The following is a 27,705-nucleotide window of genomic DNA, read 5'->3' as shown; positions in this document are numbered from 1 at the left end:
CCCCAATCACACATGCACGGCCGGCAAGTTTCCATCTGCTCGTGCACATGCGTGATGGTCTCGCCTTTCGCGCATGCGCGGTCGGCTTAGCCTTTCGCGCATGCGCACGAGCGGCTGTCAATTTTCCCGGGGAAAATTAGGTTACCCTAGACAAAGACTAATACCAGTGCTAGAATGTAGAAGAAAGGGGAGTAAACCCTGTATGTCCGATGCTCACAAATCACATGTATAGCTATTTTGCTAAAGCCTCTGATCCATATGTAGACAACAATGATATGAATCTTACTGCAAGTATGAAAAAATAAAAGTCATGAAGGAGGGTAGCGTGTATAGACTAAACCCTGAGTGGGGGGCTAGTACACAGGATAATGGATTGAGACGGAAGGTGAAGCATCTGCAGACACCTCACCCATGAACTCAATAAAGCCCACAACCTGCTGCCCTTATCCAACCCGGTGTCTTCGCTGCCCGTCAGCCGGTCCAAGCTCAGGAACATTCAGAAGGTGCCGTCTCTGGTAAGAAATGAAGAGCTGTTGGTCCGGATATGCCCCAGCAAGCCGAGCGCGCCGGCGCGTCCACACGTTCCAAGGGGCGGCGCCAGCACTTGCGCTGGGAGGGGAATAAATCTCCCTGGTAGTTGCCGTAAGAAACATGCGTGCTCCAGCCAGTATAGATGAAAGTAGAAATAAGGTGATAGACGGTCACTGCAAGATGGGACTCTGCCAAACTTAAAATAAAATCAGCTTTATTGGAACAAAGTGCTGCACATCACAGAGAGAGAAACTCTGACGCGTTTCATCCCGACATGGGACTTTATCAAAGAGTGAAAAACTCTCAACACACAGACAACCTAAGTAGGTAGTGGCTCATCCCCATTGGGCAGAATACAATGAAGCCCAGCAGCTATTAATCAACAAAATTAACTGGGAGCAAGAGACTGAGTCAAATTATACCACATAAGGAAGCCTGTGTATAACAAAGAATAAATTAAAACCACAATAATGTCACATATATATACAAGGAAAACAAAATGAAAAAAATGTTAAGAACAAATGTAATGTGAAGCAAAACTGTCAAATAAAATGATAATGAAAAACACATATATGGTACGGTCGGCTTAGCCTTTCGGCATGCGCACGAGCGGCTGTCAATTTTCCTGGGGAAAATTAGGTTACCCTAGACAAAGACTAATACCAGCGCTAAATCGGCACCATCAAATTGATATTGTGGATCAACATATTTCAGCATGAAGCAGCATTCTAGAACAGATCCTACTGCATGTTAAGCAATACACTTTATGTTAAGTACACATATAGCGTCATTTACTTTCGCCAGGAACTTGCGGATTGCTTCTGATCTCCCAATGTTTTATTGGATGCTCGCAGCTGACTTGCGAGTGCGTCTTGGTGGTGAAAATTAAGTTGTAGCGTTGGTTACAATACTCAGCAGAAATTATAGATGGCGCTAGTGTGTCTTCAAATCTACAGTAGGGCCCCGTCTCTCGGCGTTTCGCTTCTCGGCGATCCGCCAATACGGCAGTACCAAGAAGGGGGCCGCAATGTCCGCGCAAGCGCAGATGGGGGACGGCCGAGTCTGCACATGCTTAGAAGGGGGACGGCGGAGTCTGCACATGCGCAGAAGGGGTAGGAGACACAGAAAATCGCAGGTGGACATAGCAAATACTATGTTCCGCTTTTTGCCGATTTTCGGTTTCCGGCGGCAACCTGGACTGGAACCCGCCGTAGGAGCGGGGCCCTACTGTAAATGCAATTTAACTCATCCCTTATTCCCGTTAATTTTGTATGATATGATGTTTCATATATTTAATTGTAACCCACCACTTAATCCCCATAAAACTTCAGATAACTACAAAGTATTTTTAAATTATTTGTTTTATTAGATTACAGTAAATGACAGTTTAGAGATAATGCACAAAGACTTTGTGAAAATACAATAATACCATTTTCTTCAATCTGCTTCCAAATGTTCCCTTTCACCTGTAAAATGAGAATGTTACATATTATTAATCGAGAACAAATAGATGCATGATTTACATTGTGTAGTGTGTTTTTATGGAACCTGGTTGAAACGCGAATGCGTCATTGAATTTCTGCGCATGGGAGTCTATATGGAACCAGGTAGAAACGCATGTGCATGTCAAAAGTATGAGCTTTGAGAAAAATAAATACATTCATTGCATAAAATTACCGGACATGTTCAAAGTTAAATAATTGCGGGAATGTTATTTAGAGAAGAAAACACTGTCAATGCATGGATTACAGTACAGTACATTACCTCACAGAATCGGTGGATGTGTTTGCTGCACGAACAAGGTGTTGTCATCAGCCGGCCAAACCTGCAAAACAAGAATGAAAACAAGAAATAAACAATGACCACAATATGAATTTTTTTAAATAATACAAGCTTCTTCAATCGACACCCAACATCATCTTCTTGCTGTCTCTCTTACATGCTCAGAGGTTACATAATCCTGCGTTGGATGGAGTAAGCGCCCTGTCCCATACCATGTACAGTATAAACATTTATGAGACAGATTAGGTTAATGCATGGTGGTTTTTAATGAAGTGTGAAACTGTACACGGTCATTAAACAAAGAGACGTGTACATGTTATCTTGTGCTCAAACACCTGCAAAGTCATTACTGAACATTCAGAGTATTACAGGCAAAGATATTCAGTGCGCCACCTGCCGGCCGTGGACTGAACTGCAACAACACAAATAATAATTCCGTCTGACCGCAGATGAGGTCCGTGTGGCTCGGCGCAACGAAGCCGCGGACCACAAAATGTTTGTGCCGGACCTTAGCGCGGCAGCTGAACATAAAAGACGCTACATCTGTAATATAATAGCCTACCACTTCTTATGTAACTGTTTTACCCAATGTTAACCTCTGGCAGGGAAGCGGTTAACCCGGATGAAAGTTCTCAAGCAGAGCGGAACAATTGGTACTTTCCAATAGTGTTTTAAATCAATGTAATTTTCTTCTACTATGTTTGCCTGGTTAATTGACAGGTTTCCGCGTAACTTAAAGGCCTCAATAACGTATACAGGCATACCCCGCATTAACGTACGCATTGGGACCGGAGCATGTATGTAAAGTGAAAATGTACTTAAAGTGAAGCACTACCTTTTCCCCACTTATCGATACATGTACTGTACGGCAATCGTCATATATACACTGGCGACACACTTTATTGAAGTGTGGCCAGTTCCGCAAGCCGGGAGATTTCCCGGCTTGCAAGTGGCAGCCCCTCGGCGTGCCGCGCGTCTCCGATGCGCGGTCACGCGTCATCGGGTGCCTGCGCCCCCTGCACGCGCGTCCAGGGCTCCCCGAGGGAGCCCTGGTGTCCCGCGATGTGGGGGACGGCGGCAGGGAGTTCCGGGGGACCCGGCGGACCCGGAGAGGAGAGGGGGAAGCCGCGATCGGCGGGCCTCTCCTCCGCTGCTTCGGCGCGCGCCCAGCACCCTCCGGCGCGCGCCAGGTAACTGCTGCGGCCAAGAACGGGCATATGCTCGAATAAACTCGGCCACAGCAGTAGGCCTAACTGATGTAAATAACGCATTTATAGTATCCCCGCTTGCGCACAGCTTCGGTACAGGTAGGGAGCCGGTATTGCTGTGCAGGACGTGCTGACAGGCGCATGCGCGAGCTGCCGTTTGCCTATTGGGCGATATGTCCTTACTCGCGAGTGTACTTAAAGTGAGTGTCCTTAAACCGGGGTATGCCTGTACATTGCATAAGCTGTTATTATTATACTGATATACCGTAGAGGGTCGGGGAAAAGACAAGCAGCAATTGATGGATATCTTGAATATAATATACATTTTTCTTTTAAACTAGACGACTTTCATAAAGATATTTTTAGTGTCAAATTCTAGTGTCCTCATTAGTCACAGAAAAGAGGAGCTCTGTTGTATGTTGTGATAGCTTTCAATAAAGCAGGGGTTCTCAACTCAAGCCCCTCCAACAAGTCAGGTTTTCAGGATATCCCAGCTTCAGCACAGGTGGCTCAATCACTTCCTGCTTCAGCACAAGTCTTCAACTGAGCCTCTGATTGAGCCACCTGTGCTGGAATATCCTGAAAACCTGACCATTTGGAGGGGAGGGGGCTGGAGGATTGGAGTTGAGCACCCCTGTAATAGTACAAGAGAGATCCTCACAGATATAATAGTGTGTACAGAACAGGTCTCTTCTTCATGGGAGCAGGAGAACGCAGTTGCTTTAAGTTTGATTCATTTTAGCACAATTGAAAAATTAATTGGCAAAAAATTCTTTATATTTTCCAGGATGCTGCTCTGTGCTCTGCACCACGTCGGGAATGGCAAAGATAAACGTCCTAAGAAATTAAAGACTGTGCAGCTTGTATGCTTATTCCTGTATATTATGACCATGCCGCAAATAGGTAAGAAATATGAATGTCTTCTTTCCTCTTTTAAATAGCAGAAGTAGCTAGAAAGTAAGGACAGAAAGTCTTGCTACATCTGTAAATTGACCTTCTTCATAGAAACTGATTCTAAAGGAAAACTAATCTGGCTTTCATTGCCAAGCATACTAAGTAACCATTGTGTTACCCAAGCACTTTAGAAAATGCAGAAGCAAGTACAATACAATACAGTATATACAATGTTCTGAACATTACATGGTCAGTATCATTTGGTTAGTCTCTTTGCCAATTATTGCTATCTGGTCAACAGTGTTTAAACCTTTTTAATATTCTTGTGCCAGCTATGCTAGGAAAGAAAATAGCTTAGTGTTAATATCACCATCTCTGAAGAAGACTAACCTGGTCAGAATAATAGTGTCCAGCTCCTTGTTAAGTCCCTCTGTGTATGAAAGAAAACAAAGTGCAATGGAAAAATGATGCACTATTATATATTATAATGATATATTATATAATTAATTGCTGTAAATGCAATGAATAATGTACTACATTTGACATTGTTCAATGGGAAAGTTTATCACTTACACCTGCTAGAATTTGTGGATGGCAGTGAAAGGTGATAATATGGTGACACTGATGCAGAATTTCATGTATCCTATTATTATTTGTGCATGATGTAATTCCTCCATAACTCCTTTCATAGGCTTTCAAAAACCTTTGTATACTATAAATGTAAGAGTTTCCTATGTATGACACAGATTTAACTCCACCTTAGACCTCATTGTAATGTCTAGCCTTACACAGTACAGCCAAGTACTCTACCATTAAGAGAAAGGACTGAGGTCGGCAAGATGTGACATGGCAGCCATCTTGGAAGGAAGAGTTATGGCCTGCTGCTGTTGCAGTTAGACACAGCTCTATGCCGCTCCTGAGGCAAACCTATAAATACTGTTATGTTCAATAAATAAGTTTGTCTCATACTTGCCTGCGGGACTTTTTTTGCGACAATGCTGGCGTACGGCGTACCGCCACCATGTTTTCTGGGTGTCTCTTACCTTCTTTTGCTGATCTTCATTTCCGGCATCTTCTCCTTCTTAAGACGCGTCACCGTGACAAAGAAGCATCACTTAGCGACGCGTTGCCATGACAACGTGAGGCCACAAAATCACACGGCGCCGCATTGCCATGACAACGCGCCGTCACATGACGCCGCGACGTCGCTGGGGGAGCCGCCTCGGGTACCACCAACTATTTGCTTATAAAAAAAAGCAAATGTATCTATAAAGTGTGCTTGGAAGAAACTAATGAAGTGTTGCAGTATAACTGAGAACATAACACTGATGTTCCAGTAACCAAATATGCAGCATTTGATACACCCCATTACAATATCTACATGGGTAACTTCTTCTCCTGAAACGTACCAAAAATTAAACTGATGCACACAGAGCAACATTGGGCAAAACTGATGCAGGGGGATGTACTTATGCATGGAGAATTATTCTACACAGCCTTACGTACACATTATAAAAGAAAATATGTTTTGGTTACAGTTTGCCGACTGCTTAGATTGAAAAGCGCGAAACAAACTGCCTTTTAAGCATTAACTTTCAGTTATCCTGTACAGTAAAACAAAATGATCACTTGTGGGTACATCTGCATGTCTCAGACAGGTCTGCAACCCTGTCTTTCCCTTTTATCACTTAGCATACAGTGCTTCCACTGCAGCTAGGGATTCTGGGTAATGACATGTAAATGAGCACTCACAGTGAGTCACTCTTTACTTCTTATCCATTATAACATGGACCCCTATAAGCTGCCTTCCGTATTACACACCTTTTCAGCAGAGCCTCGGTTAAAGAAGTGCAGTACTGTATACACCCTATCCAAGTATGTCCTTACTACTGCACCTTAAAGGTGAGTTTAGACATTTTTAGGTGTGGTGCCATACTTAATCAATAACTTCTTGAAATCTGGCCAGTCTCTCAATTAACCTTTTGCCAAACAGAACAGAGAACTATTCATACTGCAATGTAAATAAGAAAGTACCTGCCTTTTTGTATGCAGTCACAAAATATTTCACCTAGAAACTAGTGATCATTTAGAGTGTTTCACGAACCAGGACATATAATTAGAAAGCATGACTCAATTTAAGTACGCAGACAAAACTTCGTTTTTAAGGGATATGCCGTCTGCTAGTATGCACCCTTTGGTCACTTGTTTGCTAACATGAACGTAATTTGTAAGTGCAGAGGTGTGTACAGTTGTGGTTACAGCACTCTAAATAGCAACACGGGGCAGAAGAGGAATGTGTCCAGGGTCGGCTTTTGTAACCTGCCACAAAAGAAATATAATTAAAAGTACTTCAAACACCTAGTTTGGGATCAGACTCCTCCAGAGCTGTATATTCTCATTCTCTCTCATCCTCTCTCATTCTCTCCTTCTTTCTCTCTCCCTCTCTCTCTCCCCCCTATGATTTTGTCTATAAAGAATTATTATACCAGTCTATTAAAAGATATCACAACCCACAAACAAATCTATTAAATATAACAGTTACTTGTATTTGATGCAGATTGTTTGCCAAGAAGGTTCATGCCAACTCAGAATTGGCAAATTTGTTTGATTGATACATGGACAGAAGACAATGATGCTATTTGCTTCAGTTTTGCTCCATAATTGCCTCCATGCGTCATTCCTGCAGTTCTCATGTTAGTGCCATCATTTAGTCATAAGAATAACAGGTACTATTACTTTTCCACTTAGAATTAATTTATTTTTCAGTGATACTATTTTATTAAGTTTTAAATGAAAAGAACAAGTAAAGTATATAAATAAACATACTAAACAAAAAAAACCTTCAAAATAACTAAAAATCAGAAACTGTATTTGGGGAGAAATACATAAACAGCAAAAACATTTGAGAAAACATTGCTCAAAGAATTTATCGATGGGGTCACAGTTTAATGATAATCCTCTTAGACATTGTGTTGTACTGTAGGTCCCTGACTCCCCTGTAGGTTATTCTGTCTAGCTGCAAAAAAAATGGCTAGCTTCTCTATATTCATATTCTATAATGTTATTTATAATTTCAGATTTATGGTTAAATTCCTGTCTATTTAAAAATTGTTCCGCGTTTATTTTTAAAAATGATCAGATCTTGGTACAGTAGATCCCATCTAAACTGCAATGTCTGAAACCTTTCCATATCTGCTCAGAATATGGAGGTTGTGGATTAAATAAATACGATTTTCTTTCCCCCCCCTGCCCCTCCCCCCACACTGCTTGCTACGCCTGTATTTTGTGGCACTGCAAGATACTGTAAAACCATAACTTTTTTTTTTTTTAGCATACTAAGCAATTATCAAGGTAATGCACAGTCCAATTATCTTATTAAGTTGTTAATTTCCCTGTAGTTTTGTATGAAATATAGCTACCTACGGTAGTATTTAAAAACACCTGCATGCACATTTGTAGAGAGTAGAGCTATCCTGCTGAATAGCTAACATTTACTAAACAAAATTACAAATCTTACAATTTATATGAGAATTGGCATTGGTCAAGTATCATTTTTAATTAATTAAAGCAAAGGTCCTTAAACCCGGTCTTAGAATCGCTTCTCCTCCACAAATGAGCATTCTGCACTGAGACATGATACTGGGTAACGTTATATTTGATTATGTGTTGGTAATTGCATATCTTATCCCACACAAGAAAACCCAACGGATATATTTATTTGTATTTGTTTTTATTTGTCCTTATTGCTATTTGGAACAAATAGCAATCAGATAAGAGTCTGCAACTCTACTTGTTGATTGTTTTAGGGCCTTCTTTATATAACACACACGTTCCCAGCTAGCTCAAACTCCCACAGTTTGAGGAGTTTGAGCTAGCTGGGAATGTGTGTTAATCCATTTCTGACTGGTAACAGTTGTAATGAAGGTAGGTGGCACCTCCCCCCAGAGCTCACTGCTCCTCACCTTTTTAACTTGGGAGGTCTTTTCACTTTGCTGCAAAGAACAGGATCTATTGTGGTTGCTTCCCCCCATACAGAGGTAAAGGGAAGGGTTCACAGTGTAGTGTAGGACCTGCATTAATTTTGGTTATACCTTGACGTGGTATGCAGGCTTATGATGCTTTGGCCAAGGGGTTTAACTAAATAACCAAGTAAATATCATTATTATTGAAGTATTTAAACTTTATACTTATTACCATATACATTTTGTCAATTGGATGTAGCATTGGGCACCCCTGTCTTTTGTTGCCTTCTTTTATATAGTCTGATTAGTTAGAGTAGTTTTTGGACGAAAATTCCCATTGAATTTCATTGGGGATTTTTGACTGGAAATGTCCCAACAGCTGCATGAGACTATTTCGACTGACCTATTAGATGATATAGACTGATGGAAGTTTGTGCATTTATTTCCTTACATGGGCCTTTGTTCCACTTTACAATTATTCTTGCTTTGTGTTTTTTAGCTCAGACTGTGTTTTTCGAAGAGTACAAAGCTGTTTTTAAGACGCCATGCCAGGAAAACATGATACTCAATACATCCGTCCCTGATCTAGAAGAGTTCACCGTGTGTGCCTACATTAAACTGGCATCCTCAAGTCCATGGACTGTATTTACTTACAAGCTGCCCTCGTCTGAAGTGTCTCCAGTCAACGGGTATGAAATTGGTCTGTTGGGCGATAGTAGCAGTTTGAGAATATGGATCTTTGGCACCCAGATAAGTGTACCGGAGACTCTCAACCTGCATACGTGGTACGAGACATGCATCAAATGGGACAAAAAAAATGAATCAATGGAATTTTATCTTAATGGGATGTTGAAGAAAATACACAGACTGGAAAACATCACCAGTTTCATTGGAGGTGGCAAACTGTCTCTTGGCTGCTCACAATTGCCAGGAAAGAACGCCTCTGAAGCTGTGGGATTGGTTGGAGAGCTGTACATGTTTAGGATGTGGGGGACAGCCAATTGTGAATTTATCTCAACGTGTACAGATGGGAATGTTATAAAGTGGGATATGGCCAACTGGATCTACAGTCCATCAGTAGTAGAGCACGATACATCTTTGCATTGTGGTAAGTCCTATTTGTTCTATCCCAGGCTTACTGTGGCTTAATAAGCTGAGACAGGCAGACAACTCAATTCCTTCTTTCATATAAAATGGATGTCTTCTTTGAATTGCTGATGTTTCATTGTGTGAACATAAACAGAAATGAAGGGAAAATGTTTAGGGATGAATACAAATAAGGAATATGTAAGAAACTACTATCACAGGGAGCAGTGGGGAGAAACAAGGCAGAAGGCAGCAAACACAGAGATGAACTAACTGCAGGCAGCCCCTGAGGGAAACAGGCCAAGACTGCACCATGTGACAGAGAGAAGGAAAGAACCAAAACCCCAGGGGTGGGGAAGAGTGGTTGCTGAGGCAACAGATCACCTACAGTAGCAACAGCACAGGCAGGAACAAGAAGAAATGCAGATCTGGAGACATGACACTGGTATCAATAGATACCACTATAAAAAACATATTTGGATCATATTATAAAATGTACAGCAAAACATTAGCTGTAAGGCCATAGTCCATATTAAATCCATGGTACCGAATGGAACCACTAGGTCTCCAAAGTTCTTTTGATGGAACGGGTGCAAAGTCAGGTGCACCAGTCAATGATGGATTGGGGCTCCTTAATGCTTCTTCAGGAACGAGAGAAGAAAGTGGGTCAAATGTTCTAATTTTCTAGAGTCCAGGTGAGATATTAGAAGAATGGTCGCTGTAATGGGTCTGATAAAGGTTTTTGCAGACCCATGTTTAGAAGTCTTTACTTCAACTTTACGGACCTTTCCATCCGTACTAGGGATGGTCTTGATAGTTGCTAAAACTTCAGTCATAAACTATGTCAAACTTCATGGAAGAGTTAAGTTGAACTGGCCTTCAGGATCATGGAGTCTGATTCATTTCACTCTGTTGCTAACATACTGTATATATAGAATCCTCTTGCTTGATTGCTTATGTAGACTAGCACTACTTTGCTATCTGTATAAAACTTGATGATATCTGGTTTACTGGGCATTTCATTTACTATGAGCTCTGCCAACTCTACTGACAACACTGCTCCACACAGCTCGAGCCTTGGTATAGTGTGGTCAGGTTCTGGTGCCAACTTATTTTTGCCAAAGATGAATCTAATATGCTATTCTCCACTTGCATCTGTGACCTTTAAGTAAGCCACTGCTGCTATGGTTTTCGTAGAAGCATCTGAGAAAATGCACATTTCTTTGTTTCGCGCAGTGGTGAGGGATATGGGTGAATAGGAGCGTGGGATCTGCAATTGCCCAAGGGTCTTCAAGGAATCCTTCCACACTTTCCACTCTCGTTTCTTTTCTGCAGGTAATGGAGTATCCCAGTCCTGTGTTTCCACAGACAGCTCTCTAGAGAGAGACTTCCCTTGTATGGTGACAAGGGCTACAAATCCGTGAGGGTTGTAGAGACTGTTGACCATAGACAGGACTCCACGTCAGGTGTATGGCTTTTCTTCAATGGATACTTGTAACGTGAATGTGGTGACTTTAAGATCCCATCTCAATTCTGGACTCCGCTGCCTTATGGGTGTATCAACCCCAAGATCTAAATCTTTCAGATCATTAGCTTGATCATGCAAATCAAATGCCTTCATCACTATGGCGCTATTTTGTAGAGACTTAGGGTGACCTTTCATTATGTTCTTTTGTGTAAGTCGATAGTTTCCCCTACTATAGGGACTGATTTGAGTACATCGTCTACATCCAAATGTCTTTCGACAAACTTCTTGGCGTCTGCACCATATTCTTTTTGCCCTTCTTGGGCTGTCCTACCGAGTCCATAGGTGGCCACTGCAGGTGATGGACTATTAGCGAAGACATGCACTTTCATCCTGTGCTCTATGATTTGGTCATCAACGTTGTTGTTAAGGTACCACAGGAACATTAGGTAGTTTCTAAGTTTTAATCTTGAATGAGGAAATAGTGAAACATCTGTTGAATGTCAGCTGTTATGGCAATAGGCTCCTTCCAAATCGTATTAACACCCTAGAAGACTATTCAGTACGTTTAGTCCAGTATGGAGAACATTGTTTAAGGAGACTCCCTGAAATTGAGAACTTGAAAGAAATACTACCCGAATTGGACCAGGTTTCTTGGGTTGGTATATGCCAAAGAATGGATGGTACCAACATTTTTCACCTTCCCTCAGTGGGGAAGCGGGTTCTACATGACCACTGTCAAATATCTTCTTCATCAAGGCCACAAAGTGATGCTTTGTCTCCGGCTTCTTTTCCAAGTTGTGACATAGCGAAGCAAGTCTAGAGAGGGCCTGTTCTCTGTTGTTCAGGAGATGTGTTGTGGGTGGACAAAATGGAAGCGAAGCCACTCAGCTGTTTGATTCGTCTTTATCCATCATCTTCTGGAAATCTTTGTCTTCCATTGATGGATCTGGTTTATCATCATCTTTTGTCGTTTGGAACACTGTACATCCTAGGCCATCGCCACACTTCTCTAATGTAAAGATATCAATGTACAGTATGTTTCAGTGATATGATTTTGTTTCTTTTTGTTGCCAAGCTTTCTTGCACATGGAAGTGGTTAGGACATAATTTGAAGAGAGATGCGCGTCCATTCTCCAATATGTTTGTTTTTAGGGCATCAACGTTGTCTGGTCTGTGTACCCATAAGATGTCCCTACCAAGCAGTAGTTAGATCTGGCCATCTTGTTCTAACAACGGGATATTATCAGCTATTCCCATGAGGTGGGGGTGATGATGTGCCACATCTGGTGTTGGAATTTCGCATCTATTTTCTGCTGTCTGATTTACACTCTTAAGTGTAGGGAGTGGTATCTTTATTCTATATTTGTTATATCTACTTGCTTCTACTTTTTGTATTGTGAGCTTTGTGAGATCCATCTGTCTTATGTGGCAATTTGTCAAGGATGGGTCTTACTCCACGAGCGGTACCTAGAAAGTCTAAACCTGGCAGAAATGGATCACCATTTGCAGGTTCTAGTTCCAGTAGCAGATCTCGAAGCTTTGACAACTGTAGCTTGTCTTTGCCTGAGATTTTCAGAAAGTTTTCAAACCTCTTGAGTGCTTCTTCAGTTGCCTTAGGGCTGCCATAGTACTTCTCTAGTCTTTGCCATACTGAGTTAAGACCTTCTTGAGGGCTGTTGACATGTACTGATCTGAGTCTCCTCACATAATCTGAAGACTCTTTTCCCAACCATGTGTCTAGCAGATAAAGTCTCTACTTGCGGTGATATCCAGGCTTCTGATTACATTCCTAAACATAGACCTCCATGCTCTTTAATTCTCAGGATGGTCATCAAACTCAGTGAGTCCTGTGTTGACAAGATTAAGCACTTGTCTATGTCTGTTAGGCCTTATGCTTCAGTCTATGAGCATTGAGGAAGATGTGGGCTGTTGTAGTTGGGAATGTTGCTCTGTTTACTATCTGGATTGACAGCATTGAACCGTTAGGTAGAGTGGAGTTGATTGGATGCCTTTGGTGTGTGTGTGCAGGGTATGCGTCCGTCGTCTCTATCATGCGTTGGACGTGATGTGACTGCGTGTAATTCTCTGTGTGAGCGTAACTGGATTGCGAACCTGGTGTAGTGCATCCTTATGCATGCAAGCGTGTTCATCACTGTGGTAGCTGTAGCCAACCCAGGTAGCGTATGCTTTTAGAGGAACAGCATCTACTTCATGTGGAGTCTCCATAGCTTCGGCATCTGTAATAACCTCCCCATCGGATAGAGATGGTGAACTGGCGTTCATACTGGCATGACTTATTACATAGTCTCTGCTAAGCTAGGCTGGATATTCTTTGGCTAATTGACTGCACCAGTATTCCCCGCCGTCTTGTCTTGCAGCAGCTTCAAAGATCTCAGCATGGGCATCAGTGACGGCTGCTTCCTTTTCTTCACATAAGGCCTCTAAGGCCGCGATTATAGTAGTGGCTACAGTGATGGCGCGCAGCACAAAAACAAAGGCATGAAGTCTGTTACGGGTGCCCATAGTGGGCGCGACAGCGATGGCACTGTGCAGCGACATGGAGACGAAAATCGCTAAAATCAGTGGATTTTGTGTTGGTGTGCGGCCGCCGCGGGTCGCCAGCGTCACGTGAAGCGGTTCAGCCAATAATTGAGAACCACTCAGGTGATATCATGTCACCCTCTGTCACCCGCCCAAGGTCTCCTGCACCAAATGCAACTGTTGCTATAGCTAAGGCGACATGTGACGTCAGCGGTCGCAAGCACTTCGCCATAGCCGCTACTATAAGCACGGCCTACACTACCGACACACTTTATTAAAGTGTGGCCGGTACCGCAAGCCGGGAGATTTCCCGGCTTGCTAGTGGCCGCCCCTCGGCGTGCCGCGCGTCATAGACGCGCGGTCACGCGTCTTCGGGAGCGTGCGCCCCCTGCACGCGCGTCCAGGGGCTCCCCGAGGGAGCCCTGGTGTCCCGCGATCGCGGGACAGCGGCAGGGGGTTCCGGGGGACCCGGCGGACCCGGCAGCGGTAGGGAGAGCGCCCCGATCGGAGGGCGCTCTTCCGCTGCTTCTGCGAGCGCCCGTCACTCTCGGGCGCGCGCCAGGCTACTGCTGCGGCCAAGAACGGGCAAATGCTCGAATAAACTTGGCCGCAGCAGTAAGTTCGCTTTCAAATCAGCATTCCTACATGCAGAAGCGGCAGCGGTGGCTGCAGCAGCAATGGTGTAGCTCCTCTTCGATACGAGCTCTCTCCAATTTCATGGCTAATTCTTTTCGACTGTAGGCAGCCCGTGCACGTGCGGCCACTGCGTTAGTTTGCGCCCTGGTAGCACCTGCGCTTTTGCTAGATATGTTAGATCACACTGTGTTTGAGGACATTGTCTAGATGCACTGTGATAATCTCCAGCAAGAGGTCCTTTCCCTGACTTTCAGCTTCCGTGAGTGCGCTCTGCATGTGGCCATCGCATACCAGATCAATTGCTTTTTGTAGGTCTCATTCTTGAAGGTTTTCTCCGGTATTGGTTCTCATTAAGTAGGTGATATAAGATAGCTCCATTCCTGCTTTCATATAAAATGGATGTCTTTTTTTTTTAATTGCTGATGTTTTATTGTGGGACTATAAACAGAAATGAAGGGAAAACGTTTGGGGATGCATAAAAATAAGGAATTGGTAAGAAACAATACTATCACAGGAAACAGTGGGGAAAAGCAAGGCAGAAGGCAGCAAACTCTGAAAAGAACGAACTGTAGGCAGCCCCTGAGGTAAACAGGCCAGGACCGCACCATGTGACGGGGAGAAAGGAAGGAGCCAAAACCCCAGGTGTGGGGAAAAGAGTGGTTGCTAAGGCAACCGGTTGCCTAGCAACAGCACAGGCAGGAAACAAGAAGAAACGCAGAGCTGGAGACTGAACACTTAATAACCATTTTTTTTTTTATGACTGTTTCAGTTGTTACTTTTTTTTTTTAATTTGTAATTTGCAACTATTTCTGATTTTACAACAAGTTGGATCCTTTGCAGGTGACTGGCTGAATGTTATCCAATTGAATGTTATCCAACTTATGACAATTATCCATAGCTATTTTGCTGATGAGACTTTGTGGCGATGACCATTATTGCATGTTAGATAGAGGTAGAAAATGCTGACTACATATGCCCCCTATTTCTAGAAGCAGTGATTAGTTGACATGATTTTTGCCCCATTGCTCTGTACTTTCTCTAGATGTTTACAGTGCTGATCATAGCAACAGAATGCTGAGCATTAAGTATTATATTGTCTGAAGTTTGTGTGTTCTTATGTAAATTATCACCTTTACAACCTCTTTATTCAGATAGTAAAGAAAGTAATATCTCCTCAGCACTTTATCCATGCATTATTTTGATGCTGGCCCAATAGTTCCAAGGTATCGGCAATCTTGTATTTATTTATACTTTTGTAACTCAGGTTTTGTTAAAATAAATGATGTGTTGTGGAGTGCTCAAAATCACATGTGAACTCTATCACAAAATAGTGTCTTTACATAAGTCTTTGAGATTCAGGTAAACATGTAACGGTAATGTCCTCAATATTACAGTCCATAATAAAAGTGCCACTGAGATAGTGAAGATGCTTAGTGGTATATATATACCTCCCACAGTATGTGGCACCTAATCAGACTCTCAGTAAGGCAAGATATACAAATGCAGAGCCAGGAAATATAAAGGGAACATGCCCATTACCTGTCAGCTCACACAGGACCATCCAGCATATCCAGGGCGTGCAGCCCATTGTAGTGCGAAATCCAGAAAAGCAGAGAAAAACCGAGAAAAAACGAGCACAGCCATGATTCACAGAAAATGTCAGGATCCTGGGCAATTCTAGATTTATTTAATTAGTTGTACAGCTCACAAAAAGGCAGACAAACGCACCAACGCGTTTTGTGCAGGACGCACTTTATCAAAGTATCAAGGTGCGTTTGTCTGCTATTTTGTGAGCTGTGCAACTAATCTAGAGTTGACCAAGATCCTGTAATTTTTTTTTTTTTTGTGAATCTTGGCTGTGTTCTGTTTTTCTCTGCTTTTTTGTTAAAATAAAGCATAATGTTTCGTTGAAGTGCAGCTTTGCTATGTGTATAGTACAGTATATCTGGTTTTAAACTCAACTGCTGATAAAACTTATCTGTGAATCTTCTTCCTAATAATCCCATATGGCAAAAAATGGGAACTACATATTAAAGAAGCAAATCTCCCTTGTTGATTTTTATTTATTATTATTATTATTATTATTATTGTCTGAATCAGACCAGGGGTCTTCTATAAGTGAACTGCTCTATTTTCAGCTCTGAGGTCCAGGGAAACGTACCTTTGTATTTGATGCTTATTTCTTTCTTTCATTTTTGGAAAATAATAGGCTGGATAGGATTTGGGGGAGGGTGGGGGGGACTGCTGGTTTATAAGTATTAGATTAGAACTAAAACAATATTCATTGTTAGTGAACTTCAAATAGACCACCTGGACTGTGTTTTCAGAACACATAATGGGCTAAATGTAACAATGTTCGTCTGAAGCAGGAAGCGACCCACAGGGCTGAGTTAGGAAGGTGAAAGAGCCGAGGGACAGAGTTCTGATAGAGTAGTGAGTCATAAACTGAAGGTCAGGGCTGGCAGCAGAGTTGCGTAGTCGGTGTGGGTGTAAAGGTCGAGGCAGGCTGAAGACAAGGATTCTCGAGGTATGTGAGCCGGGTCTGGTAAGGGGAAAGACAATAGGTATAAGCGCGTTGCATGAACTGGAACTTTGCTCGGCAAATTCCTGCTTACATTGCTGTCCTTTTAAAGGAAGTTGCCAGGAGCAAAAATGGACTGTTCTGCCACAGAGGGCGAGCAAGAGCAAAATCCCAGACCGGACTCTGAAAACCCGGCACAGATTTTTTGCTGGCCGCCGATGCTTATCCGCATGATCCTTCTGCTGAAGGCAGGCTTTAGTTAGGTTGTCATGAATCCTCTTCCACAGAGACTGTAGCTCCTGGACCTTGTCATCCGCTGCAGGAACTCCAGAACGGGAGTCAGACAATGGGAGGGCAGAAGAATGGTACCCATAGGCACCGAATAACGGGGACTCTTGCATAGTGTCATGTTTCAATGAGTTACGTGCAAATTCTGCCCAAGGAAGAAGATCCACCCAGTTATCCTAACTTTCAGAGATGAAGCAACGTAGAAATTGCTCCAAGGATTGATTAGTCCTCTTTGTGAGGTTATTGGACTGAGGGTGGTATGACGAGAAGTGGAGTGAGATCCCGATTGATTTGAAGAATGCTCTCCAAAATCTGGCAATAAACTGGGAGCCACGGTCAGAGAATCTCAGTCGAAATACCATGGAGGCAAAATATCTCCTTGGTGAAAATTTCAGAATGTTCGTAGGCACCTTACTGAGTGGTACAAAATGGGCCTGTCTTGTGAAGCGATTGAACACTACTAGAATGGTCATCGTACCATTAGATGGTGGTAACTCTATGATAAAGTCCATAGACAGGTGGGTCCATGCTCTAGTAGGAACCGGCAGAGGATGAAACAACCCACAAGGCAGACTCCGTGGTACCTTTGTTTGAGCGCAGGCAGCACAAGCGGTTACAAAGTCTTTAACGTCCTTGCGCATATATGGCCACCAGAAGAGGCGTTCTATGAAATCCGAGGTCTTCCTAACTCCCGGATGACCAGCCATCTTGAATTGGTGACCCCACTGCAACACCTCACTATGAAACTGGGGAGGCACAATTAACTTGGATTTATGTGCGGACGTAGGTCTAGGATCCTCCGCCTCTGCTTGCGAAATCCATTGTAATAGAGAGGATGAAACTGCCGGAATGATGGTCCCATGGTCCCTATAGTCGGGGTCTTCCGAAGAGAATTGTCGAGACAGTGCATCCGCTTTGACATTTTTGGAGCCTGGTCGAAAGGATATAATGAAATTTAAGCATGGAAAAAAGAGAGCCCGCCTCACCTGATCGAGTCTCTTGGCACCCCAAATGTATTTAAAATTCTTGTGATCCATTAATATAGTGATTGGTTGCGTGGTACCTTCCAGAAAATTTTGCCACTCTCGAAGAGCTAATTTTATGGCAAGTAATTCCCGGTTCCCAACATCGTAATTTCTCTCGGCGGAAGAACATTTCGTAGAAAAGGAGGAGCAGGGGTGTAGTCTCCCTTGAATCTCCTGCCATTGGGATAGGATGGCCCCAGCCGCCACATCGGATGAGTCCACTTCAACTATGTAAGGCTTAGAGGGGTCAGGATGGACCAGGACCGAGGCGAACGAGAAAGCAGACTTCAGTTTCTCAAAGGCCTGGACTGCCTCAGGTGTCCACTTCTTGGGATTCGCCACCTGTTTCATAAGATCCGTAATGGGACCCACCACCTTGGAGAAATTTTAATGAACATTCTGAAGTAGTTGGCGAACCCGAGAAAGCACTAAGTGGGTTTGAGACCCTCCAGTACGGGCCAGTCCAAAACAGCTGAGACCTTGGCTATGTAAATCTCAAAACCCTGATATGGGTAAGACGTATCTGAGGAAAGATCTTAGGTTGTTCAAATTGGCATTTCTCCAGCTTGGCGTAGAGAGCATGTTCCCGTAACCTCTGAAGCATCTGCCTGACTTGGACCCAGTATACGGACCGTGATGAAGAAAAAATCAGGATATCGTTGAGATATATGACCACAAATTGAGGAGATCTCGGAATACCTCATTTATGAAGCTTTGGAACACAGCTGGAGCGTTGCACAAACCGAATGGCATCACTTAGTATTCATAATGCCCATCTCGGGTATTGAACGCTGTCTTCCATTCGACACCCTCCTTAATTCGGCCCAAATTGTAAGCCCCACAAAGATCCAACTTAGTGAAAATAGAGGCCCCACGGAGTCGATCGAATAGTTCTGGAATCAGATGGATAGGAAAACGATTTTTGACTGTAAGTTTGTTCAACCCCCGGTAATCTATACAGGGATTCAGAGACCCATCCTTTTTTCCCCACGAAGAAAAATCCAGCTCCCGCAAGAGATGTAGACTTGCGGATGAATCCATGTTTCAAATTCTCTTCTATGTTCTTCTGCATTGCCTTCGTCTCTGGCTCAAAAAGGGGGTACGCGTGCCCACGAGGTGGGATGGCTCCTGGGAGCAAGTCAATTGGACAGTCGAATGCCTAATGCAATGGTAACACTTCGGCTTGCTTCTCGTTGAAAACATCCCCAAAATCCTGGAAGGTGAGGGGAAGACACCGACGGTCACTTGCAAGAGCAAAAGTCCGGACCATACTCTGAAAATCCGGCACAGATATTGCCAAACCTCATAAAATCAGTTGTCAAAATGTGATAGACTTAGAGGGTGTGGCGTATTGCTATTTCTTAAATTTAGAACCTCCACCACTTTTTACTGACAAGCTTATACTGTAGATCAACTTTCGATTTAAAGTGGCAGTTCGTGCTGCTTATTTTGTTTTTGTGTTTTTCTTTTATTTACACTATCTGAGGGTCTCTCTGAGACGACTCACAGTGCCCCCAACCACTAGGGACCTCTCGGTTTATGAGATACATATAAATTGGATACAGAGGTCAGTGTTGCACTGCCAGCCAATAGAAAGCTGCAACGTCAGCCATATTGTCATCTTCATATGACTCATGCTGACATTTAAAAAAAATGACAAACATCTCAGGTGGTTGCCGGAGGTTGGGGGACTATGGATTAGCTCTAGGGAACCCTTCCACCAGAAAAGTGAGGACTGTTGTTTTAAAGACAAATTGATTTATTTTGACAAGGTTCTTTCCTTTTCTGTTTTCTAAGCATGCAATTGTATATAAATCATGTTAAAGTAAAGTTAAAATAGTTTTTCTACAATATAATTTTTTTTTTTTAATGTCAAACACCGTACCACTCATTTAAGCTACTTTGACTACTGGGCTAAATCAGTCAACAGGGTGATTCCTTGCCAAATATTGTTTAAATTATTGATTATACACAGGTCTTCACTGGCACAACTTAAAGTGGATTAGCAGACACCTGAGAAAATAAGTAAGCCAACATGGGATAATTAGCTCTGAGGAGAAAACATTGTGGAAATCATCCTTTGATAAAAGCTCCTGAATGTGGATTTTAACATGTGTATGTGCCAAACTGTTAAAACATGAATCTTCTGCATCAGTCAGCTACATAACCAACTTTCATGATTAATGTTGCTATTACAGAAACATGTTTGCTCCTTATCACAAATACGTTGAATATATTTATTTAGTTTTCTATTTAATACTTAGGGAATCTATTCACTAATTTAAAAAAATTATTAACGCTTTGGCACTAAATTCCAAAAAGTTTGGCTACCATGGTTAGTAAATTCGGACATCCAAGGGGTGAGCATGGCCACAATATTGCTATAATAGTATCAGGTGCATTCTCGTCCGGATTGTCTTTTCACGCATTGACATGTGATGTCAGCATCACGGGAGCTGGTTCAGCCAATGAGGACGAACCAGCATCGTGACACGTCTGCCACAACCCTGCCACGGCCCTGCAATGGACCTGCCATGGCCCTGCATCAACGCCAACACAATGAGCAGGGATCGCTTCTGCTCCAACCGTGCAGCAAGGTAAGAGCTCGCACTCTCGCATACAAGTGGAGTGTATGAGTTTAGCCTTAGGCCGCACATATAGTGCCCGCGACGGTGACGCGTAACGTCACCGTCGCCGCTAGCAAAAGTTGTTTTTCGCTTTGCGGCGGCATCGCGGGCGACCAGGCCATTGATTGGTTCAGGGGCTGTCGCATGAGGCGACAGCCCCTGAAAAATCAAATATTCCCGGCTTCAAAAAATCACGTCGCCACGTTGCTTTGTCGCGCTTACTATAAGCGCAAGCAGCGGCGACAATGCATTTGTTTTCGGGCGACGTCGCCGGCACTATAAGCTCGACCTTGGTCTCAGCGAGCTTTAAGAGTCGCCCATCTCTGCTGCAGACTTTGAATTGGTCGCGCTTGCATAGTCACAATGTGTGACGTCAGAATCACCTCACGCGTTTTATCCAAACAGGACTTTTTCGGAGGTGGGAGTATGCTTCGTCTCATGTTGGCCTTTTTTAGTAACCATAATAACTGGTAAATGTACTCTGTCCTACTGTGCTTAGTCTAGCACCACTTGTATAACCCTACGCTGCCCATAACCACCACACAGGAAGCATACTACGCTAAAACTAACGTAAAACAAGGAAAGACCCTCATCTTTAGTACTGTGGCTGTGACAAGTATATAATATATCTTAATAGAGTAGTTAATCTTTATTATTCAGTCACTGAAATCTGTGTATTCTTACAGTTATTATCTATGTGTGAGTCATACTTCTGTTTCTATTTATATTTCATTATATATTCATTGTTAAAACTGTAGGTGTTTGTCCCTTTCTGTTACGTTTATAATGCAGCCTATGCTTTTGTGTATAATATACTTTGGGTTGTAGGGATATTCTATTACGTACAGTATTCCTGTGTTTATGTGAGTTTGGGCTTAGTGTCTTGGTCATTGCCCTTTATGTAAGCAGGACCTACATTTATGATGTGAGGGTAGTCTGAATATCTTCCTGTTAGCATGGTTGTTGTTAGTGGCAGGCTGGATAATAATGTAGCTATCTATAGGAGAATTGCTCTGGAGGTTTTTAGATGTTTTAGCAACACTTGTGGATTTACAGCTTCCAAGAGGTGTCTGTGTTGCAATTTGTAACATGGTCCTTGTTAAGTGATAGCTGGTGACTGACAAAAAAACATCACTATCACAATTTATATGGCAAACACAGGGCTTAATGTTCCATTCAAGTTCAGTGGGCATAGCTTAAAATGTGTGAACCATTTAAATTAAGATTGTTTTAGTTTTCTGATCTAATGCATGTTCCATGGCCATGCATTGCTGCTGGGATAGCACCCTAGATAGGCTTATGAAATGTGCATAGATAGGCTTATGAAATGTGCACGTTGGTGTTAATTCAACAGACCACATTGCTGTTTTCCCTCTCCCACATGTCTAATTAAAACCAACACTTGCTGAATAAGTCTCTCTGACATGTTGAAGAGAAAGATTAACAGACTTGCAGGACTCTAGAGATTAAAAAATAATAATAATACATAATCATATTTACAGTTACTGTAGGTAGACTTATGTAAAGCCAGTGGTTTATACTCCGTTTATACTGCAGAGAAAAAGAGTAGTTTGTCTGTTTCAACTAAATTTCCAGAGCTCTGAAAATTCCAGCCACCTAAGTTGTATGACGTCAGAGCCGGGCAGATGTGTTGCCAGCCACCGGACTGAGCGAAAGAAAACTAAAGCTCCTTATAAATTAAATAAACTGGAAACAAAGCCAGACATTTAGTTTTCTGATGCATTTAGTAGTCAGTTACATGTCCACGTGCGCTGTACTGGCCAGTGCTATAATGTACAGACAAAGATAATATTGTGAATTTTCTTGCCAAATTACAGTAGCAATCTCTGTTCCCATTTCCCTAAACCTGCAGAGCATGCTACCGCCAGAGTACTGTATGGGCATACCAGTCTTCTTACCAGGAAAACCCCAGTTCAGCACATAAAACTCTTAGACCACTTAACTCATTGACGTAATGAAAAATTTCACTGGCATACTCTACACTGATTCATTCATGTTACCTACTATTTTTAACGACACATATAAGTTATAGTGGGTATAAAGTGACAAAAACCCTCCACCGTACAGTGTAAAGTAAATAAATATATCACTTGCGAGCACATTCACATGTCTCAGAAAAGTCTGCAACGCTGCTTTTCACCATTATTTCTTAGCATACAGTGCTTTCACTGCAGCCAGGAATCCTGGGAAATGACATGCAAATGAGCATTCCGTGTCACCTTTTGTTTTATGGACCCCTATAAGCTGTGCCTGCCATAAACTATTTTTAAAATGATGTTTATTGTCAAGCTTGCTGCTTTAATACCTGTGCCAATAGAATGGTCCACTGTGAGCAGTGGTCAAAATGCTTTTAAAAGGTAGAAATGAGAGTAGGTGCTAAAGTGTCTTCCGGCATTGAAATAGGTCTTATGGAATAGCACATTACAGATAGCTGTGTGATGCTCCAAACTCCAGACAAATCAATGCGCAGTCTTTAAGCATTTATAACATTAATGCATAGCTGTGATATCCTCTCTAAACAAGATGATATACCCCACCTTATCACTGAGATAGCATATATAAAACTCCACAGTGTTTCAGAATAGCTGGCCAGGATTCCACTTGCACTGCGGTGAGAATCCACACCCCTGGTGTCCAGTCACAATAGCATCGGAGTGGATATGCAAACAATAAGTAAACTAGAGTATAGTAACTCACGTTTTGGTGGGTTATAATTCAATATCAGTCCTTCAGGATATCCGTGTGCCTCCGTTTTCAACAGTTTACAGATGATGGGAATAGAAAACAAAGCACTGCCTTGCTGATGCACGGTGAATAAAAGGTTAACTCAAGTGCGTGCCCATAAAAAATGATTTATTATTATAAATCATTTTTTATGGGCACGCACTTGAGTTAACCTTTTATTCACCGTGCATCAGCAAGGTAGTGCTTTGTTTTCTTTTCCCATCATCTTATGGAATAGCACCACTTAGTAATATTGCCCCGTATATTGCAGATGTGCAAAGATAATGGAATAATAATTGATTGTTTAGATACACTGTCCTCTTCAATTTATAGTACAGATTGTCCCTGCTCTGTGCAACAGGTTTGCCTTATGTTAGTATAGCAGCACTGACCTAAAAATTTCGATTTTAATGATCTGGATCAGCAGAACTTCAAAAAGTTGAGACAATTCAAATCTTTGGGCACATTCAATGCTATAAATAATGGACCCCATACCAAGAGGCCCATGGTTTTTACTATTAAGCAAACCATTTGATGGTGTAAACGAAATGGACTCAAAATTAATAGGACATATTCTTATTGCAGTCAGATGTCTAGTTGCCAGGTGCTGGTGCAGACTAATCCGCCCTCATACAGAAAAGCTAAGGAACAAATATCCAATGTTATGATGATGGAGAATTTAACGAGCTATCTAGAGGATTCCATAATTAAATTCCGTAGAGTCTGGGATCCCTGTCTATAACAGGGCTATATATATGTAAGAGCGGAGAGGTGTGGTAGATTTTTGGGTCTCTTTCCCAAATTAAATGTTAGGAGTGTTAAGAGCAAAAATAAGATGCATAACTATATTGATATGTTGTATTGAAGATTAAATGTTTATAACATGTGGTGACATCACCTGCCCCTATCCTCTTACCCCTGCCCCCCACATCCCCCCCCCCCCGGGTTTATATGTTTATGTGTCCCTTATTTTCTGTTTTCTGTTTCTTGTTATTAAAATGTATCCCTCTGATGATATTTGTGCATTTGGAGCTAGCAAATTTATTATAATCTGTGTTAAGAGCTAACTATATCGGTGACAAAGTATCTGTTAAAATGGATATTTATGTGAAAATACAAATAAAGAGATTAAAAGTAAAAATAAATAACAGACTCAATGGCCCAGATACATCAAGCAGGGGTAAGGAAAACTGGAGATGTTATCTCTAAAAATTAGTACATTTTTGGTCAACTCGATGTGTCTTTGCCAATGAATCTTAGATGTCTGAATGTTTAACTTCTGGATTATAAAGAAATACCATCCCATTGCACTGGAGCACAATCCAGTGAGTGTTAAAAAGAGCAACCCTGACTATGTACAACGCCTTTCCTATGCTCTTAGAGCAAATTATTGTTTCTACTGCTCTTTAAATGGGGATACATACAGTATAAACGGCAATTCAGCGGGAGGGAAGATCATGATAATTTAACACGTTTAATATGTTCAACATTGCACAGCATTGGCAAATATATTCCTGCATTTCCTAGGAGAGTCAATGGAGGGCTTTGTATTTACTGAATCATTTGCTTCAGCATAACATATCTGACATGCATAAAAATATGTGTCATTTGCCTAGATGAAGTGGGACATTGGAAGGACATTGATATGTTCCAAGAAGAATAAGGCTCCTATTGCATGCCAGCTATGTGTAAATGGCTGCATCCTAATATCCTTATATTATTATTAATATTATGCAGTAATATGTTAACATGTGTTTTGTGTGCTTGATAGGTATTGATTAGGTGTTCCTCAGGTTTTCCAAATTAGATTGCCAATTTTAACTTTATGGTGCTGAAAGATCTTATAATGTAAGTAAAAGAGGACAAAGCAGTGAAGGAACAAAGTACAGTTGCAATGCTTTATTTCTATCTTCTATTCTCATCATGAACACGTCTGCTTTAGATTATGGGTACGAGGGAATAAACGGATGGAGATCGGCATTAACATTTTACCAGAATGAAAAACATGCAAGAATAAAGTTCTTAATTGAACTAAATAACTGTGTGGAGAGACATTATGGGCGCTGTGTATCAAAAGGCAAATAAGCCCTTGTTTGGCCCATGACATACAGTACAGATGCAGCCAGATTCATCTGCGCCCTGCCCTGCACTTGCTGCAGGTGAACTGCAGCCAGGGGGGAATTTCCGATCAGGATTAACACAGTGGGGGTCCCTGCTTCTGAATGGGACTCCCACTCGGAAGCAGGGACCCCCACTGTGTTAATCCTTATGTGCAATTAGTCAGCCATGTGGAAGCTGCGATCTGGTCACCTGGTCAGGCTGCATTTCAGCTGCAGTTTTCTTGAGGCAAACTGCACTCTGTACCCCCATGATGTAGTAGCTGCCTACTGTAGTATACTATTTGCTCATTTCTAGGGGAAGCTGACCACGATCTGTTCAGCTGAGGAATAGAAGGACTCCTCCTCTTCTATTCCTTCATCAGTGACGCCGCAACCGTGATCACTCGGCTAAGAGCATTGATTTAATTTTGTGTCTAAATATTGATCCTAGCTCATGTTGAGTCTAGAGGATATTCTTGCACCCCAGCAAGCCACAAATATCCACAGTTTCATAGATACCTCCCAAAACACTTGGGGCAGGGTGACCATTCCTGACCTGGGCCAACCAGACAGTCATTGCACATTAGACTGCAGACATTCTTGGACGTTTCCTCACATGATGTAATAGTTTCATCAACTTAGTACAACTCTGCTCATAGCTTTGAAATTGAAACCCAAGCTGGGCGCCAAGAAAGTATGAAACGAAGGGCAGGTTTAATTTAGAAGACAAATGTGATTCACCATTGAGTATTTATTATGAAGCTCCCTATTTCACTTCTTCTTGGTGCCCAAAGTAATGTCCTGGGCTAGAGACGCTAAAACAATGATGGACACTTGGCAGAGGGATCCGTATGCAACTCCAGCATGTAAATCACTTCCAGAAAAGTTCATAATTGCGGGTAATAGTAAGCAAAGTTTTTACTTAAACTATTCAATTGAAATGTTCCAGCTGGAGCTGCAAAGATTACCCGTTTGATTCTGAACATGTGTGTGTAAATCAAGTACAAACACATAAGAAATACCAGTGAACAACCAGCACTAAAACGGTCTATAATTTTTTTATTTAATTTGGTTTTTTTTGTATCTTCATTTACAGTATACACCCAATGCACATACTTTAAATTAGCTGCTAGCCTTAAAGCTGCCTATGGGACTTATTTTTTAATTCCAGATTTGAAACCAGGGGTCAGCTAAGCTGTGCTATTTTCAGGTATGGGAACTCCTCAGTTTCCAAGATAATTAGTTGGTTTGTTCTTGGTAAACATATTACCCTTCACGTCTTCTTGGTCCTGAACGCCAATAGGAAGCTGCAATATCATCAGTTGTGACTTCTTATTGGTTAGTGATGGCGGGATCGATATTACAGAAGGGACACTGGCAACGTTACCGCTAATTATCTCATGAATGTAAGACTGTTCAGTGCTGGACCCCCTGGTCACAAATATGTAAACAAAAAGAACTGCCGTTTTTAAAAGGATTACTGCTTTCAATTCCTTTTTTTTTGGACCAAGCATTTTCACGCTCCTGTGGGTTAAATAAAAATTGGTAATGGCTGATATTTTCTTTTCTGAGATGCCGCACCCTTAATATTTACTTCTTGCAGAAATGTTGTGAATTACAATTTTTTTTTTAAGCCCGTCGTCGTGGGGGGGGGGGGGGGAGGGGGGATGGAGAGACGAGGAACAAATGGGAAAGCCCTGCATTGCTGGCCTTTACCATAGTGAAGGGGTAAAGCCATAGCTTTAACAAAAATTCCGTCCACTACAGCAGTAACACTTTTAGGAATACAGGTTATATAGGCAGCCAAAATAGATACTGAGAGGCTTCAGGAGTTAATAAAGGCAACACTTTTTTCCACTGGAGATTCCCTTAAAGTAGAACTATTCTATTCTTACTTCTGGAAAGCTCCTAGTTTAATCTAATCCTCCAGTTTCTCTGGCACATCCGATAAAACAAAAATGGCTGCTGGCAGTGTCATGCTGGCCAATCAATGAATAACAGTAATGTTGCTATGACTCTCAGCATTGCCTTTTATTCTTGAGGTGATACCTGTGAACTGGGGAGGGCTCCAAGTTTCTCATATCATGGTATGTATACTGCATATAGCGTTATGTATACTGTATATAGCGTTATGTAATATAATATTAAAGTGATTGGTACAATATTTCCTTTTAAATCTGCCGTAATGGTTTGTGTTTTGAATGATGCAAACAAGACATGATTTCTAGAACTTAAACATGTTCAACAAGGGAATTTTTAACCAGATCTGAGATGCAACCTCATTTTGATTTG

The 27,705-nt window shown here is 42.0% G+C and overlaps 1 protein-coding gene and 1 long non-coding RNA gene across 5 annotated transcripts in view; one reads left to right on the top strand and one right to left on the bottom strand.

Annotated features, from left to right (window-relative positions):
• The window catches only part of ADGRG2 (adhesion G protein-coupled receptor G2), a 134,195-nt gene that overhangs the window by 31,040 nt on the left and 75,450 nt on the right, over positions 1-27,705 (top strand). For 2 of the 4 annotated variants that reach the window (XM_075594295.1, XM_075594294.1), the window contains exons 2-3: positions 4,309-4,424; positions 8,877-9,485. In XM_075594295.1, coding sequence (XP_075450410.1) covers positions 4,309-4,424; positions 8,877-9,485 — 725 coding nt within the window. The remainder of the gene's footprint in view (positions 1-4,308; positions 4,425-8,876; positions 9,486-27,705) is intronic. The other 2 variants (XM_075594297.1, XM_075594296.1) reach the window with 1 other exon arrangement.
• On the bottom strand, positions 1,979-5,654 carry LOC142491558 (uncharacterized). Its single transcript, XR_012800425.1, has 4 exons — positions 5,459-5,654; positions 4,806-4,845; positions 2,296-2,356; positions 1,979-1,997 (listed from the first exon to the last, which is right to left on the bottom strand). It is a non-coding gene; the product is annotated as an uncharacterized LOC142491558 (long non-coding RNA).

This window comes from Ascaphus truei, chromosome 3, assembly GCF_040206685.1.
Source record: "Ascaphus truei isolate aAscTru1 chromosome 3, aAscTru1.hap1, whole genome shotgun sequence".
NCBI lineage: Eukaryota > Metazoa > Chordata > Amphibia > Anura > Ascaphidae > Ascaphus > Ascaphus truei.
This window is presented reverse-complemented; position numbering and strand designations above follow the sequence as displayed.